The sequence below is a fragment of the Perca fluviatilis genome, chromosome 1 (genome assembly GCF_010015445.1).
Source record: "Perca fluviatilis chromosome 1, GENO_Pfluv_1.0, whole genome shotgun sequence".
In the NCBI taxonomy this organism is placed as follows: Eukaryota; Metazoa; Chordata; class Actinopteri; order Perciformes; family Percidae; genus Perca; species Perca fluviatilis.
The window spans coordinates 31,495,083-31,513,234 of NC_053112.1; the positions used below are offsets into that span (position 1 = coordinate 31,495,083).

Consider the following 18,152-nt stretch of genomic DNA (forward strand, 5'->3'; position numbering starts at 1 on the left):
GATGTACAAATAATGTTTACAGCATTTACTTTCTAACTGGGACGCTTTGGGACCGATTGCTGTGGACGAAGTACACACGGCGATACACTGCTAAGAGCAGATTAGGTTTAACCATGTATCCAGCTAATTAAATAGCTTATGTTACTGTATTGTGTAAACGGTTAACTTCATTTAAAGGGGTGATAGAATGCAAAACCGATTTTACCCTGTCATAGTTGAATAACGACAGTTCGGGGGGGTAAATAGGACATACATAGAAGCTCAAAATCCCATTGACACCCCTTTACTATGAAAATCTCATATTTTGAAACTGCCGCTGAAAACGGGCGAATCCCAACAAAGCTGGAAGTTGACGTCAACCTCCCAAAAACCGGAACCTTTGTCAGCCCTTGGGTGTATTAAGAGAACAGTCACGCCCCAACATTTACATAGGCTACACAACTGACCTGAGATCAGGTAGTTTTCTGAATCTAGCTAGGTCACGCAGATCTCTGCTATTCCATTACAAAATTCACTTCTGAAACTTTTTCAATCAACCATATAAAGCTCAAATATGGGCCGCTTTACGAAAATGGATGGCTAATTGCAAATTTTCTCAGACTGTGTGTCGGAGTTTAGTGCCGGTGTTGGTGCTGCCTGGGTTGCTAATCGTCGCCCGTAACCCGCAGCGAGCTTATTACCTCCGCAATCTTTACACGCAGCCCGCGGGTTCCAGTTAATCTTATAATGGGTATGTGTGTTGAGTTATTTAAACAAACAATCGGGAAATAAACGCCTCTTGTCCGCGGAGTCTCATTGATAGAGCCGCGGTGAGATGGAGTCCATCAATGAGAGCTAGCTAGCCTCCTCCTAACTCTGACATTCACAAAAATACATTCAATTGAAATTGAAATCGGACAAGTGTTAGCTAAGCTTTGTAAGACCTTGAGGAACCTGTAATATTCATGCCGGTGCGAAATTCAAACTGTAAATATACTTTAGTTATGCGCGAAGTGAGCAAGCTGCGATATTTCCCAGCGTAATGAATGGGACATATAGCAAGCAGCTGCTCGTTCTACAAAGACGCCTATGCGTTCATAAAAATGCCTTAAAATCAAATCGGACACAATGGTTAGCTTTATAAGACATTGGGGAATGATGTTATATAAGTGGCGTGACGAAATTCAAACTGTAAATATAATTTAGTTTATGACGAAAGTGTAGCTAGCTAGCTGCGGATTTCCCCATTGTAATGAATGGGACATATAGCAAGCAGCTGCTCGTCCTACAAAGACGCCAGCGTTCATAAAAATGCCTTAAAATCAAATCGGACACAACGGTTAGCTTTATAAGACATTGGGGAATGATGTTGTATAAGTGGCGTGACGAAATTCAAACTGTAAATATAATTTAGTTATGGCGACAGTGTAGCTAGCGCTTGCGGTATTTCCCCATTGTAATGAATGGGACATATAGCAAGCAGCTGCTCGTCACAAAGACGCACCAGCGTCCTTAAAATGCTGCCTTAAAATCAAATCGGACACAACGGTTAGTTTTATAAGACATTGGGGAATGATGTTATATAAGTGGTGTGACGAAATTCAAACCGTAAATATATTAGAGTTATGCCGGCAGCTGGCCGCGGAGCCCCATAGTGCAGTATCCACAAAGGGTGACTTTGCGCTGGGTATGGAGCCCAGCAGGCTGCCGCTTTCTCGTCAGACTGTGTGGAGCTCCTAAAGTCCGACACGTCTTACCAAATTTGCTAATTAGCCATCAATTTTTGTAAAACAGCCCATATTTCAGCTTTATATAGTTGATTTCTCGCTTAAAAAAGTCTCAGAAGTGAATTTGGTAATGAAACATTGCAGTGTCTGGAATATGAGATTGTCGCTTCTCTAATGTATGTGTATTGGGGATTTGCTCAACCAATCAGGGCGTCTCTAATGTCTGCGTATGGCAAGTTCGCTCAACCAATCAGCGCGCAGCTCATCTAAATATTCATGACCATACCATATTTGGAAGAAAAGCTCTTGTTACAAATAGGGCCAAAACACAGGGATGCATAAGGGCCAGTAAAATATCAACCAGGCCATTTTGAGCCCAACCAATGTTACATACCCCATTAGGAGACCATAAGGAACAGTGTGAAATACCCTATATAATCATTCTATCACCCCTTTAATATCGTATGTGGCACTTTCCAAAACAAGTTCCTTCCCGAGACTATTTTGCAGAGCCACAGTCTCTGCGCCTGGAACCTATGGTCCAGAACTTAGCGCCACCAAAAACAATTGTGATTCGTTTAAAGAAATGCAAAAAATCCAGAGATTATTTTTTTTCTTCTATCCCAGAATGTATGTGTGGAGTAGCCAGACCTTACTCCTCAGTGCTGTGGAGATAGGTCTAGCAATGCGAGACTAGAAAATCAAATCGTCAATTTTATTTGGAAAAACAGTCAAGTGGAACTGCATCAACTAGTAATTTCAAAAGATAGGTTATGCTTTTAGGTGTAGTGAGCAATTCAGCGGACTCAGGTGCATACCATAGCTTAGTTCACCTCTCTCACATACATTTTTTTAATTTAATCTGATACTGTATGGTCAAAATGCCCTCCAAAATAAAGTATTAGAAATGATGTAATCATTTATTTTACAGTGCATAGAATCTGCAATAAATCATAATACAGTGAATTGTATTGCACCAGGAACTGAGGGGATTTTCTCGGAAGACTCAAGGATTGTTTAGTCATTTGGTGTTGTCTACTTGAACCAATTCAAAGCACTCTGTGTTTACACTGGGGATTTCCTCTTCCTCTGCTACGCTCTGATGGGCGTCTCTAGAAAGCAACCCCTGGGACCATGTGGGGACAGGCTGGGGAGTGGTAATGAGGCTGACACAGACAGACTGGCAGACATGTATGAATGTATGGTCACACCCTTGAGTTAAAAAAAAATGAAATTAACTAATTAAAATAAAAATATCATGGTAAATTTTTGTTTTGCATCGATTCTTCACGCTGGCGCAAGCGTGCAACATACAAGCATTAATAACTGTATCGCAATTCTTTGATTGGCCCTCGCTGTCCACCGTTGCTCTGGTTACACTTACTTTATCTAGCTTGCTACCCAACTCGATTACCAGCATCAATGATACCACAGCGCTATAACCGCAAAAAGAGTCTGCAAGTATGTTGCGGCACATTGCCTAAATCCTAAAATGAAAAACACAGTGGAAGTACGGTTAAAAGAAAATGTACAGAGAAGTGACGCTTCACAGATAAGGGGTGAGCAAAGATTTGATTTTTTCATGACAGCAACACCAATGCAATGAGCGGCAGTGTTTGCCACAGGTCATCAGCGAGTACGACCTGCTGGTTTTCTTTTTTTTTCTTATGCAGTGTTATGGCTGGTCGAAAAATATTTTTGCCGGTAAATTTTTTCAGTTTACGAGCCATTGGCCAAAGCATGAAGCGCCCTAAAAACAGCAATGTACTAAAGCACAAAACACACACACACACACACACACAGGCAGAACTATGTGTTCAAATGCAGACACACATACAAGGAGGAACATGCACACACACCTCCTCGTCACACCACTAACCCTGCTGATCCTTCAGAAATCTTCCATGCGCTGACAGAGGGGAAATAAAGCAAGTCTACTGCTTCGTGTTTCAGCCTCTCTAGACATGGTAAAACCAGTCTTGATGCCCGGTGCCATTTTGCCGCCCAACCATGAAGCTTTGCGGTTTGTACACTAACATCCTAAACACACAGTCCGATTCAGCACAGCGGGTACAGGAACAGTGGAACCAGTGCACTGCTTTGAGCTAAGTGTAAAGCTGGATATATATCAGTACTGTACACTAACAAAAAGACAGACAGAGCCATTATACTCAAGAATGTGCAGGTACACACACACACACACACACACACACACACACATGCCCTTACACACCTCCCTCACCGGCAACCTGAATAGGCCTCATTCAGACTTACCAGCATGGTTGGCAGCCTCAGCTGCGGCTAAATCTTCTTAGTGCTACTGATGGGCTGAGATGAGCTGAAGTGGTAAGCCTGTCTCCATTTACACAGAGAAATACGTCTGTCATACAAGTGGTCAACATATGCTATGGGAGACAGCTGCCCCTCTCTTGTCTTTTTGTTCGTTTGGAGTTCCAAACCTCAGTGGAATGACCAATTTAGGCCATTAGAGGGAGGGTGTGTGAGATTAGGAGTACAGCGTGAAAGACCGTACATTAGGAGTATTCTAGCTTTAGTCGCGATACACTGGAGTTTTTTTTCCCTCCCTTGACCACTCATAATTACACACAAACACACAGACTAGACTTTTTGGACTTGTTCCAGGAAGGGGGTTCGCTTGACTAGCATGACATCAAAGGCTGTTTTATCCCTAGGCTTTGCATGACATCAAATCCCCTCAAGTACCATCACCCCTGGACCCCCTGTCCATGTATTGGGAATGGGATTTTCCTACAAGATACTAGATAGCATTCTTGCTTCTCCACCTTCAAATACAATTTGTAGAAGACGTTTCGTATTGCACTTTAAAAGAGATTTAGAGGGCTTTAGATTTTCTACTTAAGTTGTCACTGGTCCTTTCTGTTTAACCAAAAGTAGATTAAGATACAGTACCATCACTGAGTCATACACTCGCTCCGTAGAGATAAAATGGGTCTGCACTGTGTCCCAGTTCGATACGATACAGGGTATTATTACTATGAAGTATTAACTATGTGATGATGTTGACACTGTGCTATTTGGGAAATGATGTAGTATTTAAGAAATTAATAGCCCAATCAGAGCCTCAAACCTAACCAGTCTTTAAAAAAGTAGTCCCATTTCTTATTTTCACACATTAACAATAAATGTAAAAAGTCTTCACTTACTGTATGTGAACAGGGTTTGTACACAAACTTTGTTCCAATAAACTTAAACGCCGTTTGGTTCTGCCAAGTTCATTTGAAGACTTAAAACACCAAGTCAATGTTTTTCCATGGATTAATTACTTTAAGTTTTTGTTTTCTGTGTTAACCTGAGGCTGTCGCACCACCATCTACAATTCTCACTCTTTCCTTTTTGGTACAGTAGCAGTCAGTTATTTAAGGGATATTTAGAGGCAGTGTATTCTATAAAACTGACTTTTTCAATAAATAACACCCAGAGAGGTCATTTATTTAAATTAAAGAGAAGTCCAGATCCAACAAGATTAACTGCTACCCTTTTTATCTGACCCCTGTCTAGTGATTCATGGATAAGACTAGATAGGGCTATGTAGCAGCTGGCTTGTTCCATCATTTATCTTCTAAATTAAACCCTTATATCATATACCATGGATTCCTGATAATACACCCACCACATGAGTAGTACTAATGCTGAAGCTTTCATGCAACCAAGACTCCAATCAGTGTCCAGCAAAGCCGGCGGCAGCTGTTGAGAGCGGGTATCCCGGGAATGTGACAACAGGAAAAACACAAGTGGCTTTCTTCAGATTTCACGCACGCACGCACGCACGCACGCACGCACCCACCCCCACCTCCCTTTGGCCACACAGGTTAATGAACTTCTTCTGCATGTTGGAAGGCAATGTATGAGTGGGAAACCTAATGGTTACCACTGTCCTAACAAGTGACCTCTGTTCCTCTAAACACACTTACACACCATTCAAAGAGGATTTCAAAGTCACATTGATTTTCTTTCAATGCTGTGCCTCTGGGTCAAAATAATAGTAATATCACTGATTGGATTGATCGGATTTCTGTGTGAATGGCTAAATATACTGGTCTATGTTACATCTTCACTTATTGTACACTACTCAGTCTAATAAAATTAGTATATGCCAGAGAAAACTTCTCAGACTATCTTATACACCTCTTATGAGGCTGCAAACCTCTCTTTTAAAACAGACTTGTAAAATCACACCGAATGCGCACATACCCGGTTTTTGTGAAGACGAAAGCAGTCCATATCCTCAGGTCCTACTCAAAAATCCTCAACATTACAGCCATGAAATCAAAACTCCAGCAGCACTCGGAGTGTCTGCAGAGCTGGCTGAGCCAGCATACAGTATCCTACCACATCCTGTGTTTCCACACACACACACACACACACACACACACACACACACACACACACACACACACACACAGCTGTTCCCTTGACAGGACTGAGGGGAAAAGCAGTTGAAATGCAGTCTCTGAAAGAGACGGTTATGCTCATTTAGCTTTACTGGATTAGCAGGAAATAAAATGCTTCAGGAAACTTTGCCCTCATATGAGGAGAGAAAAAAAGTGTGTGTATATATATATATATATATATATATATATATATATATATAGTACAGGCCAAAAGTTTGGACATACCTCATTCAATACGTTTCCTTTTTATTTTCATGACTATTTACATTGTAGATTCACACTGAAGGCATCAAAACTATGAATGAACACATGTGGAATTATGTACTTAACAAAAAAGTGTGAAATAACTGAAAACATGTCTTATATTTTAGATTCTTCAAAGTAGCCACCCTTTGCTTTTTTATTAATAAGGGAAAAAATTCCACTAATTAACCCTGACAAAGCACACCTGTGAAGTGAAAACCATTTCAGGTGACTACCTCATGAAGCTCATTGAGAGAACACCAAGGGTTTGCATTGTATCAAAAAAAGCAAAGGGTGGCTACTTTGAAGAATCTAAAATATAAGACATGTTTTCAGTAATTTCACACTTTTTTGTTAAGTACATAATTCCATTTGTGTTCATTCATAGTTTTGATGCCTTCAGTAAGAATCTACAAAGTAAATAGTCATGAAAATAAAGGAACACATTGAATGAGAAGGTGTGTCCAAACTTTTGGGCCGTACTATATATATATATATATATATATATATATATATATGTGTGTGTGTGTGTGTGTGTGTGTGTGTGTGTGTGTGTATTCCATAGTGGGACATGGGTCAGCTGTCGCCGCCCCCAAAAAACACTTGTGTGACTGTTGCCTTGGCAACAGCACTGTCACACTGGAGGCAAAAGAAAAAAGCTGCATTTAAAGAAGTTAAAGACCACAAAAACACTCTCCCTGTATGGAACTCCCACACAGTTGAACCCACAACACATTCTGACCGTACATACTGAGAGATAATACTGATTAAGAGCCACACACCAACTCTTTCAGATGTCTGGACTTACTGTAAATGTTACAGGAAATGAAAAAGTTCATTGTTGCTCATTTTCTGTTCCACTTCGATGGTTTAGATGCGGGGAAAAAAGGTTGAGAAAAAGGAGGACAGAGATGGAGAGAACATCAACCAAGACCCAGTGAACCAGAGACACAGCAAAACAACAAACATCAAAGGTCAGAGAGAGGCTGTTGTGGGTGTGTGTTGGTGTGTGTGTGTTTGGTGTGTGTGTGTGTGTGTGTGTGTGTGTGTGTGTGTGTGTGTGTGTGTGTGTGTGTGTGTGTGTGTCTTTACCTCCACTATCTCTGTGCAGGCATGAGAGACGAGATGCTGCTTGTGGGGATCTATGACAGCCACCTGGACCAACGCATTGGGCTTCCTGTCTCTGCCTGAGGCCACCAGATCATTGCAGGCTACAGAGAGGGAGAGACGATGGAGGGAGGAAGGAGAAGGAAAGGACAAAAATCAAGATGAGAGGGGGAGATAATTCTTTACAATAACACACATAAGTGACACAAATGACACGACACTGAGTCACAAATACAGAATGTAACAATAATTGAGAGAGAAACACGGGAAATACACATGGGAGAATAAAGACAATAAAACAGCAAAGGCGGAGGAGGATTTATAAATATCGCCTGTCAGATTACATGGCACATGCCAAAACACTAAAGAGCTGAATCACCACCACAAAGGACCAATTGAGTTGATTCTACTGTCCTCACTTCTCTGAGGCCTCTCCTCAAAACACAATAAAAGTTTGAGGAAATAAATAAAATATATATACACATTGAGATATAGAATTGTTGCCTCAGTAGTTGATTAAAATGGCAGTAGAATCTCCCTCTGGGTGTGAGATATCAGTTTTATTAGGGCTTTCATTTCCGTCAACAAAAGCAGCTTGTCACTCAGCCCCGCTGGCTTCCAAGGACAGGAAAGACTTTGCATCCCACAATTCCTTTATAGGAAACCAACGCTTCCTGGTTACGAATAGAAACATCCCCCTCACAAGATAGCACTTGCTGATCCCATCACAGCTTAACGGATGCATCATTCCTTGATAAACACAACTGTACTAAGACATTCCTATCTCTTAAAAGGCACATATACAGTGGTAAAGTTGCACTTTTAATTGAGTCAAAAAGCAACAAAACAGCTTGATTTTTCCTGAACCTTGTGCAGGAAAAATGATAATTTCTGTGGTTAGTTTTCAGGATGTGACTCTTCTGTTCACATCTGCTTCAAGTAGCAGGCCTATAAAAAATTTAAAAAAAAAGTCCAGCCTGATACCAAGTAAATTACACCATATGGCTCTGAATGTATGTATTAATGAAGATTTGTAAACACTCGAGTACAGTAATGACAAATTTGTGTTCAGTAACCTCCTTGGATCCTGTCCAAGAGCTGCATTTTATCTACCGAGCACAATTCTGGCATGTAAACAGCAATTGATCTGCTCGCAATGCCTGGTCAGTTTTACACATTACTCTGCAAAAAAAAAAAAAGCCTGGATAATATCATTTTATATTCCATTAAAAAAAAACAGCAAGAGCAGAAGGTTGCTTTTTTGTGTGCAGCTCCATCTTCATGGGCATGATTTTAATGTTGAAGCAACTGAACAGCAACTAAAGATGAAAAGATATCTTGTGGGAGGCACTTTAAAGGCAGTGAAGAGCAAGAAGTTGCAGAAAGAAATGAAGGGTTCAGTAGCAGGGCATCAAAAGAGTTAGGTTTAGATGTGGTTTATCGGACTCTCTCTGATGTGTTAGGTAAAGAGATGAGAAAAAACACATGGTAAAGTGTTTCTGACCACGGGAGTGCTCAAACTGCAAGCCAACGAAAAAATGCCAGAAATCCATCCCCGATCGTCGCAGAGCCAGATCACTGATCAGTTGGGTGATAAATCAGGCATTTTGATACCCTTTGACCAACAGTTGAAATTTAGCCCAGTTCTAAAATAAATCAGGGGTGGTCAAATTAGGGTTAAAAGAAAATATGCTTCAGTAGCAGGACAAGACCACACACACACACACACACACACACACACACACACACACACACACACACACACACACACACACACACACACACACACACACACACACACACACACACACACACACACACACACACACACACACACACACACACACCATTTTCCAGCAGCACTGCTAAGCTGATGTTATTGTCAAGGTGACCGTCCTGGCTTTTTTTTACCAACTGCAACAGAAACAATACAGGGATTTAATGAGCATTTGTCACACACTTGTCTGCAAGAAAGCAAGGGAATAAAAGAGGACGCTTTCAGCATACACAATTCAAAGCATTTTTTTGTAATCTGTGACTTTACTCTTCTTTTCAACTCTTCTTTTTGTATAGTCTGTTTAATTATAGTAGTATAGTATTTGTGCAAATGTGTTGTATCACAGAGAAAAACTATTGCAAAATAAAATCTTAATATTTAGAATAAATAAACTAAGACTAACTTTAAAACAGAATAAAAATCAAAACAAAAAAAGTCAAACAAGTCAAGTGGTCATAAATGGATATGAAACTAACCTCGGAGTGGATATATTTTAATACATATGGTCAATTGATTTCTTTCATTGGTCAGGATCATTAACTTGATGTGGAGTCTGAAAAGTCTGTGTGATGGACACCGATAAAGGTTCCCATCTATTACATTCAAACCATGTGACATCAATTCTGAAATAAGATGCTTGACTGCATTTAGTCTCGCTTTGCCAGACCCTCCTCCAAAGTGTGCGGAAGGAGGGTCTGGCTCTCGTTTAATGGCATTTCTTTAAACCAATCAGAATGGTCATGGGTGGCGCTAAATTCTGCACAGAGCCGCTGCAAAATAGTTGTGTGAGAGAAAACTCAGACTGGACAGATAGTCCAGCTAGCTGTCTGGATTTACCCTGCAGAGATCTGAGGAGCAGTTAACCATACAGTCCTCATTAATCCACCGAATTTAAAATTACAACACAAAGAAAGCCGAAGGAAACGGAAAATACTAGACTGCATTAGACTAAACCACATTCACTAATTTCTCCAATTCTCAAGGTTATGTCTTGTCATGAGACTCACTTAAGAATATTAAAAATACGGGGCGGCCTCTAACTCACCCAGTAAGAGCGTTCGCCCCACGTTGGCTGAGCGCCGCAGTGGTGCAAGGTTCGAATCTGACCTGCTGCCCTTTGCTGCGTGTCATTCACCATCTCTTGCCCCCTTTCATAATACAACATCAAATTCTGTGATATTAAATTGAAAAGTGCTACTGAACAAATTAATTAACAAATTTGTCTCTACATTAGGGCTTTGACTTTTGCCCAAAAATCATATTCGAAGTTTGTTTGTTTATTAATATTCGAATATATGATAATATTTTGACCATTAAAGGGGTGATAGAATGCAAAACAGATTTTTACCTTGTCATAGTTGAATAACGACAGTTTAGTTGGTAAATAGTACATACATAGAACCTCAAAATCCCATTGACACCCCTTTCCTCTGCAAATGTCACAATTTGAAACGGCCTCTGAAAACAGGCAAATCTCAACTAGAGAGGAACTAGAGCCAAAAAAGGAGGCTCCTTTTTTGGCTATAGTCTCTCTCTTTGTCACGCCCCAACATTTACATAGGCTACACCACTGATCTGAGATCAGGTAGTCTTCTCAATAGGTCGTGCAAATCTCAGAAATTGTATACATTGTTCATCTGCTATTTTACCACTAAATTCACTTTGGAGACTTTTTTATGCGAGAAATCAACTATGTAGAGGTCAAATTTTGTCCATCAGCGGCCAGTGGCGGTGGTAATGGACTACCAAACGCCGCTGCCCTGACAGAGCTCCAGGGCCTGCAGCTCGCTCCTCTCCCTCCCCTCTTCCTGCTAAATGGCCGGTTTGTGTGAGTGAGAGCGCAGTCAGCGAGCTTGTTACGCCCGCAGTCTCTTACCACAGGTTCCAGTTAATCTTATAATGGATATGCGTGTTGCGTTATTTAAACAAACGATTGGGGAAATAAATGCCTCTTGTCTGCTAGTCTCATTGATAGAGCCTGTGGCTGGATCGAGCTCCATCAATGAGAGCTAGCTAGCCTCCTCTTAGAATTCCTCTGAAATTCACAAAAATGCATTAAATTGAAATCGGACACCATTTTTAGCTTTATAAGACCTTGGTGGAGATGTTGTATAAGTGGTGTGACGAAATTCAAACTGTAAATATAGCTACTCTAGTTATGCCGATAGCTGGCAGCTAGCCAGCTCCGCGGAGCCCCGGTAGTCCAGTAACCGAGGAAACGGTGACTTTCACTGGGTATGGAGGTTGCCGCTTTCTCGTCAGACTGTGTGGAGCCCCAGGCTAAAGTCCGACACGTCTTACCAAATTTTCAATTAGCCATCAATTTTCGTAAAATGGCCCATATATAGTTGATTTCTCGCTTAAAAAAGTCTCAGAAGTGAATTTAATAACGAAATAGCCCGACAAACAATGTATAACTTTGCAGTATCTGAAATATGAGACCTGCTGTCTTGTCTCCAATGTGTTTCTATGTGGTTCACTCAAACCAATCAGCGCACAGCTCATCATCTGCATACCATATTTGGAAGAAAATCGTTCCAAATCGAAAATCGTTCCAAATAGAGCCATATTCACAGGGTAGTTAAGGGCCCATAAAATAGCATTCGGGCAATTTACAGCCCAACCAATGTTACATACCCTATTAGGAAACCTTAAGGAACAGTGTGAAATACCCTATATAATCATTCTATCACCCCTTTAAATGCCTTCAGTAAGATTTATATTGGTATCAAACTTCGTATATGTTCTGTCCACCAGAGGGCAGTGTATCAGTCAACAGGCAGGCAATGATGTTTTCAGAAGAAAAACACACTGCCACAACTGGGTTTTTTTGTTTGTTTTTTATTAATAGTCAGACCCTGGATTAAACACAAACCGTATGCTTTCGACAGGAAGTTCTGAGCTTTCACTGTAGCCTACGAAAGTGGTCTGATGTTTATACTTTTGCGCTGGTGTGTGCGTCAAGCCGGCGCGTGTGTGTGTGTGTGTGTGTGTGTGTGTGTGTGTGTGTGCGTGCGTGTGTTGTAAGAAACCCATTTGTTAACGTGTATATAGTTTAGGTACTGTAAGTGTATACATTTTATGGATTTATTGCTAAGCAGTTTTACAGCAAAAATAAAACTACTTCAGTAATTTGTCATACTGTAAAGATTATGATCCATTAGATTTGACATTAAAAGGTTTCTAAAACAAAATTTAAAACCCTTTTTGAAATTTGAATAGTGGCCATCAATTAATTTACCTTTGGTGCCAAGGCTATAATGCAGCATGACTGCAACTTGTAAGATTTAAAACCACTCAGAACTTGGACTTAAAGTGTCCATATTATGACAAAAACACTTTCTGGTTATTTTGTCTCTGGGGCTTCCACATGCATACAAAAAAAAAACATCCATGCTGTGAGCTGTTCAAATCTACGTCAGTAGCCGAGACGGCTAACAGTAGCATGCTAGCGCTAGCATGCTAGCTTGTTCTCAATGGCAAAACACTGCTACAACACACACTTGTTCACCATAATCTACAAAAGAACTACTTACTTACTTATGTCCCTGTTCTGCAGGTATTCTACGCAAAGTTGGAAGTGCGCCCTCGTTCCCGGCTAATCCTGCCTTGTACTGACTGAAGTTGTAGAAACAAACAGCTATCTGATGTGATCCTTACCTAGGTACCGCGCATGTGTGCCTCCCAACAAAGATGGATAGAAGTGCGATGCCTCACTCTGTAGCTAAAACAGAGACCTGAACACACAGGGTGAAAAGAGGATCTGCAGCAATGTGCAGCATAACAAAAATATGGTGTTTTTTGAAAATTAAACCATGCAAACCTATTCTGGTACAACCTCAAAATACAACTATGAACCTGAAATGAGCATAATATGAGCACTTTAAAAGCATTGATCAACATCTCATGTTTTCCCTCAAAACCAGAGGAAGTAATGAAAGCGAATAAATGAAACATGGCAATGGTTGATGTGACTCAGGGTCTCAATTTCAGTATGTGTTTAACACATGCTTGAGTGTGGTCATACAGTATGCATCACTGAGCAAAGACACAAATGCCCTTTGCATTTCTTAATCAAACTCACACTACACCTCCTAAGACATCTATGCTCACAATGTACAGATCAATTGACCTTGTCATAAAGTGGGGTGTTTACACTGATAGTTTTATTCAAACAATCTAGCTGCTTCAAAAAAAGGAGAAAGGCAGACTAACTTTGAACAGTATACATTGAACAAAAAGCAAGAATAAGAAAAAGCAATATGGACCTGCAGGTGGCTGAGAAGAAGCAACATTCAATTTTATTTCTATCACAGCACAGTTAACCACAACATCTGAAATACTACTCCAGTTATACCAAAATAATCTTAATACAGCTTGTAATGAACCTTTTGACAGCAGTCATGTAGCTGACCTTGGAACTGCTCAAAATTCAAGCAGACCAAAATTTACCAAATGCCAGGAATCCAAACAAACGTCCAAGAGCCAGATTGTTGATCGTTTGGGCAATACAGCAGGCATCGTGACCCCTTACAAAAAAAAAGACTTTTGCGAAATTTAGCCCAATTGTAAAATAAATCAGAGGTGACCAAAGTAGGGTAAACATCAGCTTAATTCATGCAGTATCTGTCCAGCTTAAAGGACAATTCCGGCGCAAAATGAACCTAAGGGTTAATAAAGTGTACTGAGTCAACCTTGTTTTCATGGTAATCGAATGTGTATGTAGCTTGAAACAAGCTAGCGCAAACCACTGATTAGCTTAACGCTAAGCATTCGGGGCACCTGTAGAGTAAAAATAAATCGCTATTTCATACTACTAACTCAAGGCTAAGGCTCAAAATAGCACCACACTTCAACGGTAGAATAATGAGGGTCCCTACTAAACCGAAGCATTGACAACTTTGTAAGTGTACACACAGTTTATTAAAAAGATAGTTTATAAAGACATTACCTTCGGGTATACAGGCAATCGCCATCTTGGGAAAACAGTCACGACCAGTCGAACCACGAACACTGTGCAACCAGTAACATAGCTCAGGCACGGCGTTCGTCGTTCGACTGATCGTGACTGTCTTCCCAAGATGGCGCCTGCCTATATATATATACACGAATGGTACAGTCTTTCTAAACTATCTTTCTGTTAGCCTTGTTAGTGGTATAAAATCGTGATTTATTTTTACTCTACTCTACTCATACCGGTGCCCCGAATGCCTAGCGTTAAGCTAATCAGTGGTTCGCACTAGCTTGTTTCAAGCTACGTACACATTCGATTACCATGAAAACATATCCCAGAGAACGGTCGAGAACCTATTAACCCCTAGGTTCATTTTGCGCCGGAATTGTCCTTTAAAAGACTGACTTGAGGAAAAGGGCAAACCTGTTTATGATTGGTAGTAGTACAAACATTCAGAGCCTCTGATTCTCTCAGCAGCTGTTGTTGGGAAAATGCTACAAGACAGTTGTAAAATATCTTGCAGTGCAGCAGAGCTCATGCATTATTATCTCTAAGGGGCGATTCTGGTTCCACATTCTCTTTCCAAGATCGTAGTGCCAGGTCTTTTGGACTCGCATTAAAGCAGGTCTCACACTTGCTTATGCAGGAGGAAGGTTGAAGCAGAGGAGTTTGTGTGCAGGCACAAACCAAAACTTAGTAATGAAAAATATGTTGATTGGCACTGATATTCATACAAACATCTGTGTGCCTGTGATGGGTCTGTTTTGTCAACACTGTAGGGGAAAGAGGGGAACAAACTGTATATGCACATACAATTGAAGCACGTGCTGTATGCCAATACACACACAAACATAATCGCTAGAGGCAACAAAGGTCTCCAAATAGCTCGACCTTTTTTCTTTCAGTCTGTCTTTTCAAGGCCTAAGATGGGATACTGCAGATAAGCCGCTGACTGTCCCCATCAGTCGCCTCAGGGGACGTATATTTGACTGGCCAGAGGGATCTGTCCTACCCCACTGCACAGTTAACCACAGCCAGAGTGGTGATTGAAATGGGACCGGGCGCCCAACAATGTATCACCAGACTGGCTCTCTTACAGGGATATGACACTTCAACTGACCCTCTAAGGTCAGAGCTATTATGATGCTGGGTGGGGGTGGCAGGAAAGGAAAATAAAGAGGGCGACAAAGGGTAAGGATAAGGGAGTCCCTTAGAGAGGCATTTTGAGTTTGAGGAAGAAAGCCTGAGTGAGAGGGGAGATTAATAAGGGGGAGACATGGAAGCAGGAAAGAGGAGCATGGTCTATTAAAGTGAGAAAGATTCAAATAATGGATTGAGCGTAGGATAGAGTGCCTTAAAAAAAAACATTTGTAGATTTTGGTCATTTATTAGTGAATTACTTGCTTTAGCTTAGGTGAGAATTAATTCAAAAATGACGTGGTTTGCAATTTTAGTCAAGCGACTCAACTACCAAAGTATATACTGAGACTGATTCCTAAATTACCATAACAATTGAGCAATTGGAGTAATAATGTTTGCCCATCCTTGGAGGCTTCAATTACTATGCTGTATTTATTTTGTGTGATTGAAGTATGCTGAGCTATTTCAAGATGAATTTGCTGGAAATTAGTTTCGATGCAGTGGGCCTCTGAGACCCCACAATGAATCTAAATTCCATTTAATCGTGAGGGGAGCCCTGGGAGTTGCCACAGGAGACAGGAATAAATGCTCATCTCCAGAAGACGCTTATTCATCATGATAATTATTTCAATGCTTCAGTTAATTTGACAACATTATTTGCATGTGCCGCCATTTGCACACCTGTTTGCCAATGGGTCTGGGGACAACTGAGGGAAAAAGGGGCTGCTCATGATAAATGTCCTTACCAATCATGTAAATTTATAAGGATATTGACAAGCATATGATTTACTTAAATATAATGCCTGTAATTTGTCATTTCATATGCGAATGGGGCCTCAAATTTGAAATGAATTTGGCATAATTTCAAGTGCATCTGTCAAGGAGATATCACAGCACATTTGCATCTGTTATTTCTGGATATTTTTGTTTGTTTGAATATTGACAATATACTTTAAAACTTTCTGTTGTGTAAGCTAACACTCCAACTCAACACTTTTGCTTTTATTGTGTTTAATTACCGCACAGGAATGACCTGATATTAAACATGTAACGTCTGTCATTTATACTGACATTCTGATAAACTAACACAAAACTTAATACAAGTAGAGACAAGTGTATGAGATGTTTCAAATTAAAATATGCTACAGTTAATATCTGTCTGTGCGGGCATTAGTGTGTGAATATGCATAACTGTATATACACTGCCAACCACTGTTTCAGGGCACTATTTACTCTAGTGAGGTGCTTGGCAGTCAAAACAAGATAAATATATAATTAACTATTGGTTTTATCAATACTTCTCATACAAGGGTTAATGTAAGAAAAGAAATGGAATAATTCCCCTACCGACTGTCTCTAAGACACAGGGCTCACCGTTTTAAATTGGTTGACATTTTAAGTGACAGATACATGCACAACATTTAAATTTCTGCGGTGAGTTTGTTTGCATGTATCTTACAGAAGATTCTTCACATCAGATTTTTATGACACAGTGTCAAAACCGAGGCGAACACCAACACACACAAATCTCATTATTTATGGTTTGAAAAAGAAGTCCTAAGCTGCAGTAGTAAAAACAAAACAAAACAAGTGAGCCTGGCAAGCAGTTGACCATTGTATTCTACTGTATGTGTGCATTTAACTGATTACTTTGAAATTCACCTGGCTAGTTTTAGGTATTGCACTGTCTGCAGCAAAGACCAGAGGATGTTCTGTAATAATAAGTGCAAGTGTTGTTATGAATTTGGTTGTTTTAAAGAGCTACTCCAATGATTAAGTATTGCGCTTCAATATAATTGGGGGTCAAACAAGACAGATTGAAAAAAGAATGATGCTGAGATATCCTGACTTGTGGTCTGTCCTGACTTTGGGTCAGACTCCAACTAGAATTAGTGCCTCGCAGCAGTCTGCCTCTGCCAACCAAGTTGCAGTTTACATCCATGTCTGTCCAGACCCATGTAATATACAGTATGTAGTGAAGACTACACAAACATGCACAAAAGTCACAAATCACCCAGACCTCTGGGGTCATCTGGCACTGGTCTATATACGAAGGGTGCTTGTGAATGGTTCTTTGTCGTTTATAGTTTTCATTTAAACCACACTGAGCTTCCTCTTGTGTATGAAATGTGTTTCATGATTTAAGTTTGACTTGCCTTGCTCTAGATCTACTGTTGGTACAGGGGGGTAGCTAGCTGGCTAGCTAGCAGCTGCTGAGCCCTCATAGAGGCTAGGGGATTGGGAGTGACTGCAGGTTGAATGCTAGGTACTCTTATTAATGACTAGCATTTCTGAAAAGTTATTCTACTTTTCAATATTTCTTTTTATCAAATATGCACATATTTTACAATACAAAATTATAGAAATTAAACAATGTCATTGAGGGCTTGACAGATGTACTGTACATTGAGCACACATTCAACCAGGGCAATTAAAGAGGAACATTGTATTTCTCTGTGCCAGTTTACAGCTGTATTTTCTACCATGACAGATAATTTACATTCAAATAGTTTCTATTCAAGTGCAAAATCTCTACAGTATCATTTGAGTAGAAATTCTAATAGAATGAACCTTTATAAACCAAAACCATTACAAAGGCTTATTTGATTTTGTATGCCTGTGTCTACTTTGTGTGCACATACACCCAATTGTGTGCACTTGTGTGTGCATGTTTTTTAATAATGACTTTGTTATTGAGCCCCACAATGAACTATGATTACATGTCTTTATGGCTCACTGTAATTTTGCCCTCAATGGCAATGGGAGTGTTCATGATGTATCAACATGCAGGT

The 18,152-nt window shown here is 40.3% G+C and overlaps 1 protein-coding gene across 6 annotated transcripts in view; it reads right to left on the minus strand.

Moving 5' to 3' along the window:
* The window catches only part of inpp4b (inositol polyphosphate-4-phosphatase type II B), a 285,453-nt gene that overhangs the window by 157,861 nt on the left and 109,440 nt on the right, over window positions 1–18,152 (minus strand). For 4 of the 6 annotated variants that reach the window (XM_039815294.1, XM_039815285.1, XM_039815276.1 and 1 more), the window contains one exon: window positions 7,475–7,593. In XM_039815294.1, coding sequence (XP_039671228.1) covers window positions 7,475–7,593 — 119 coding nt within the window. Of the gene's footprint in view, window positions 1–3,980; window positions 4,073–5,939; window positions 6,028–7,474; window positions 7,594–18,152 lie in introns of those variants that run through there. The other 2 variants (XM_039815304.1, XM_039815314.1) reach the window with 2 other exon arrangements.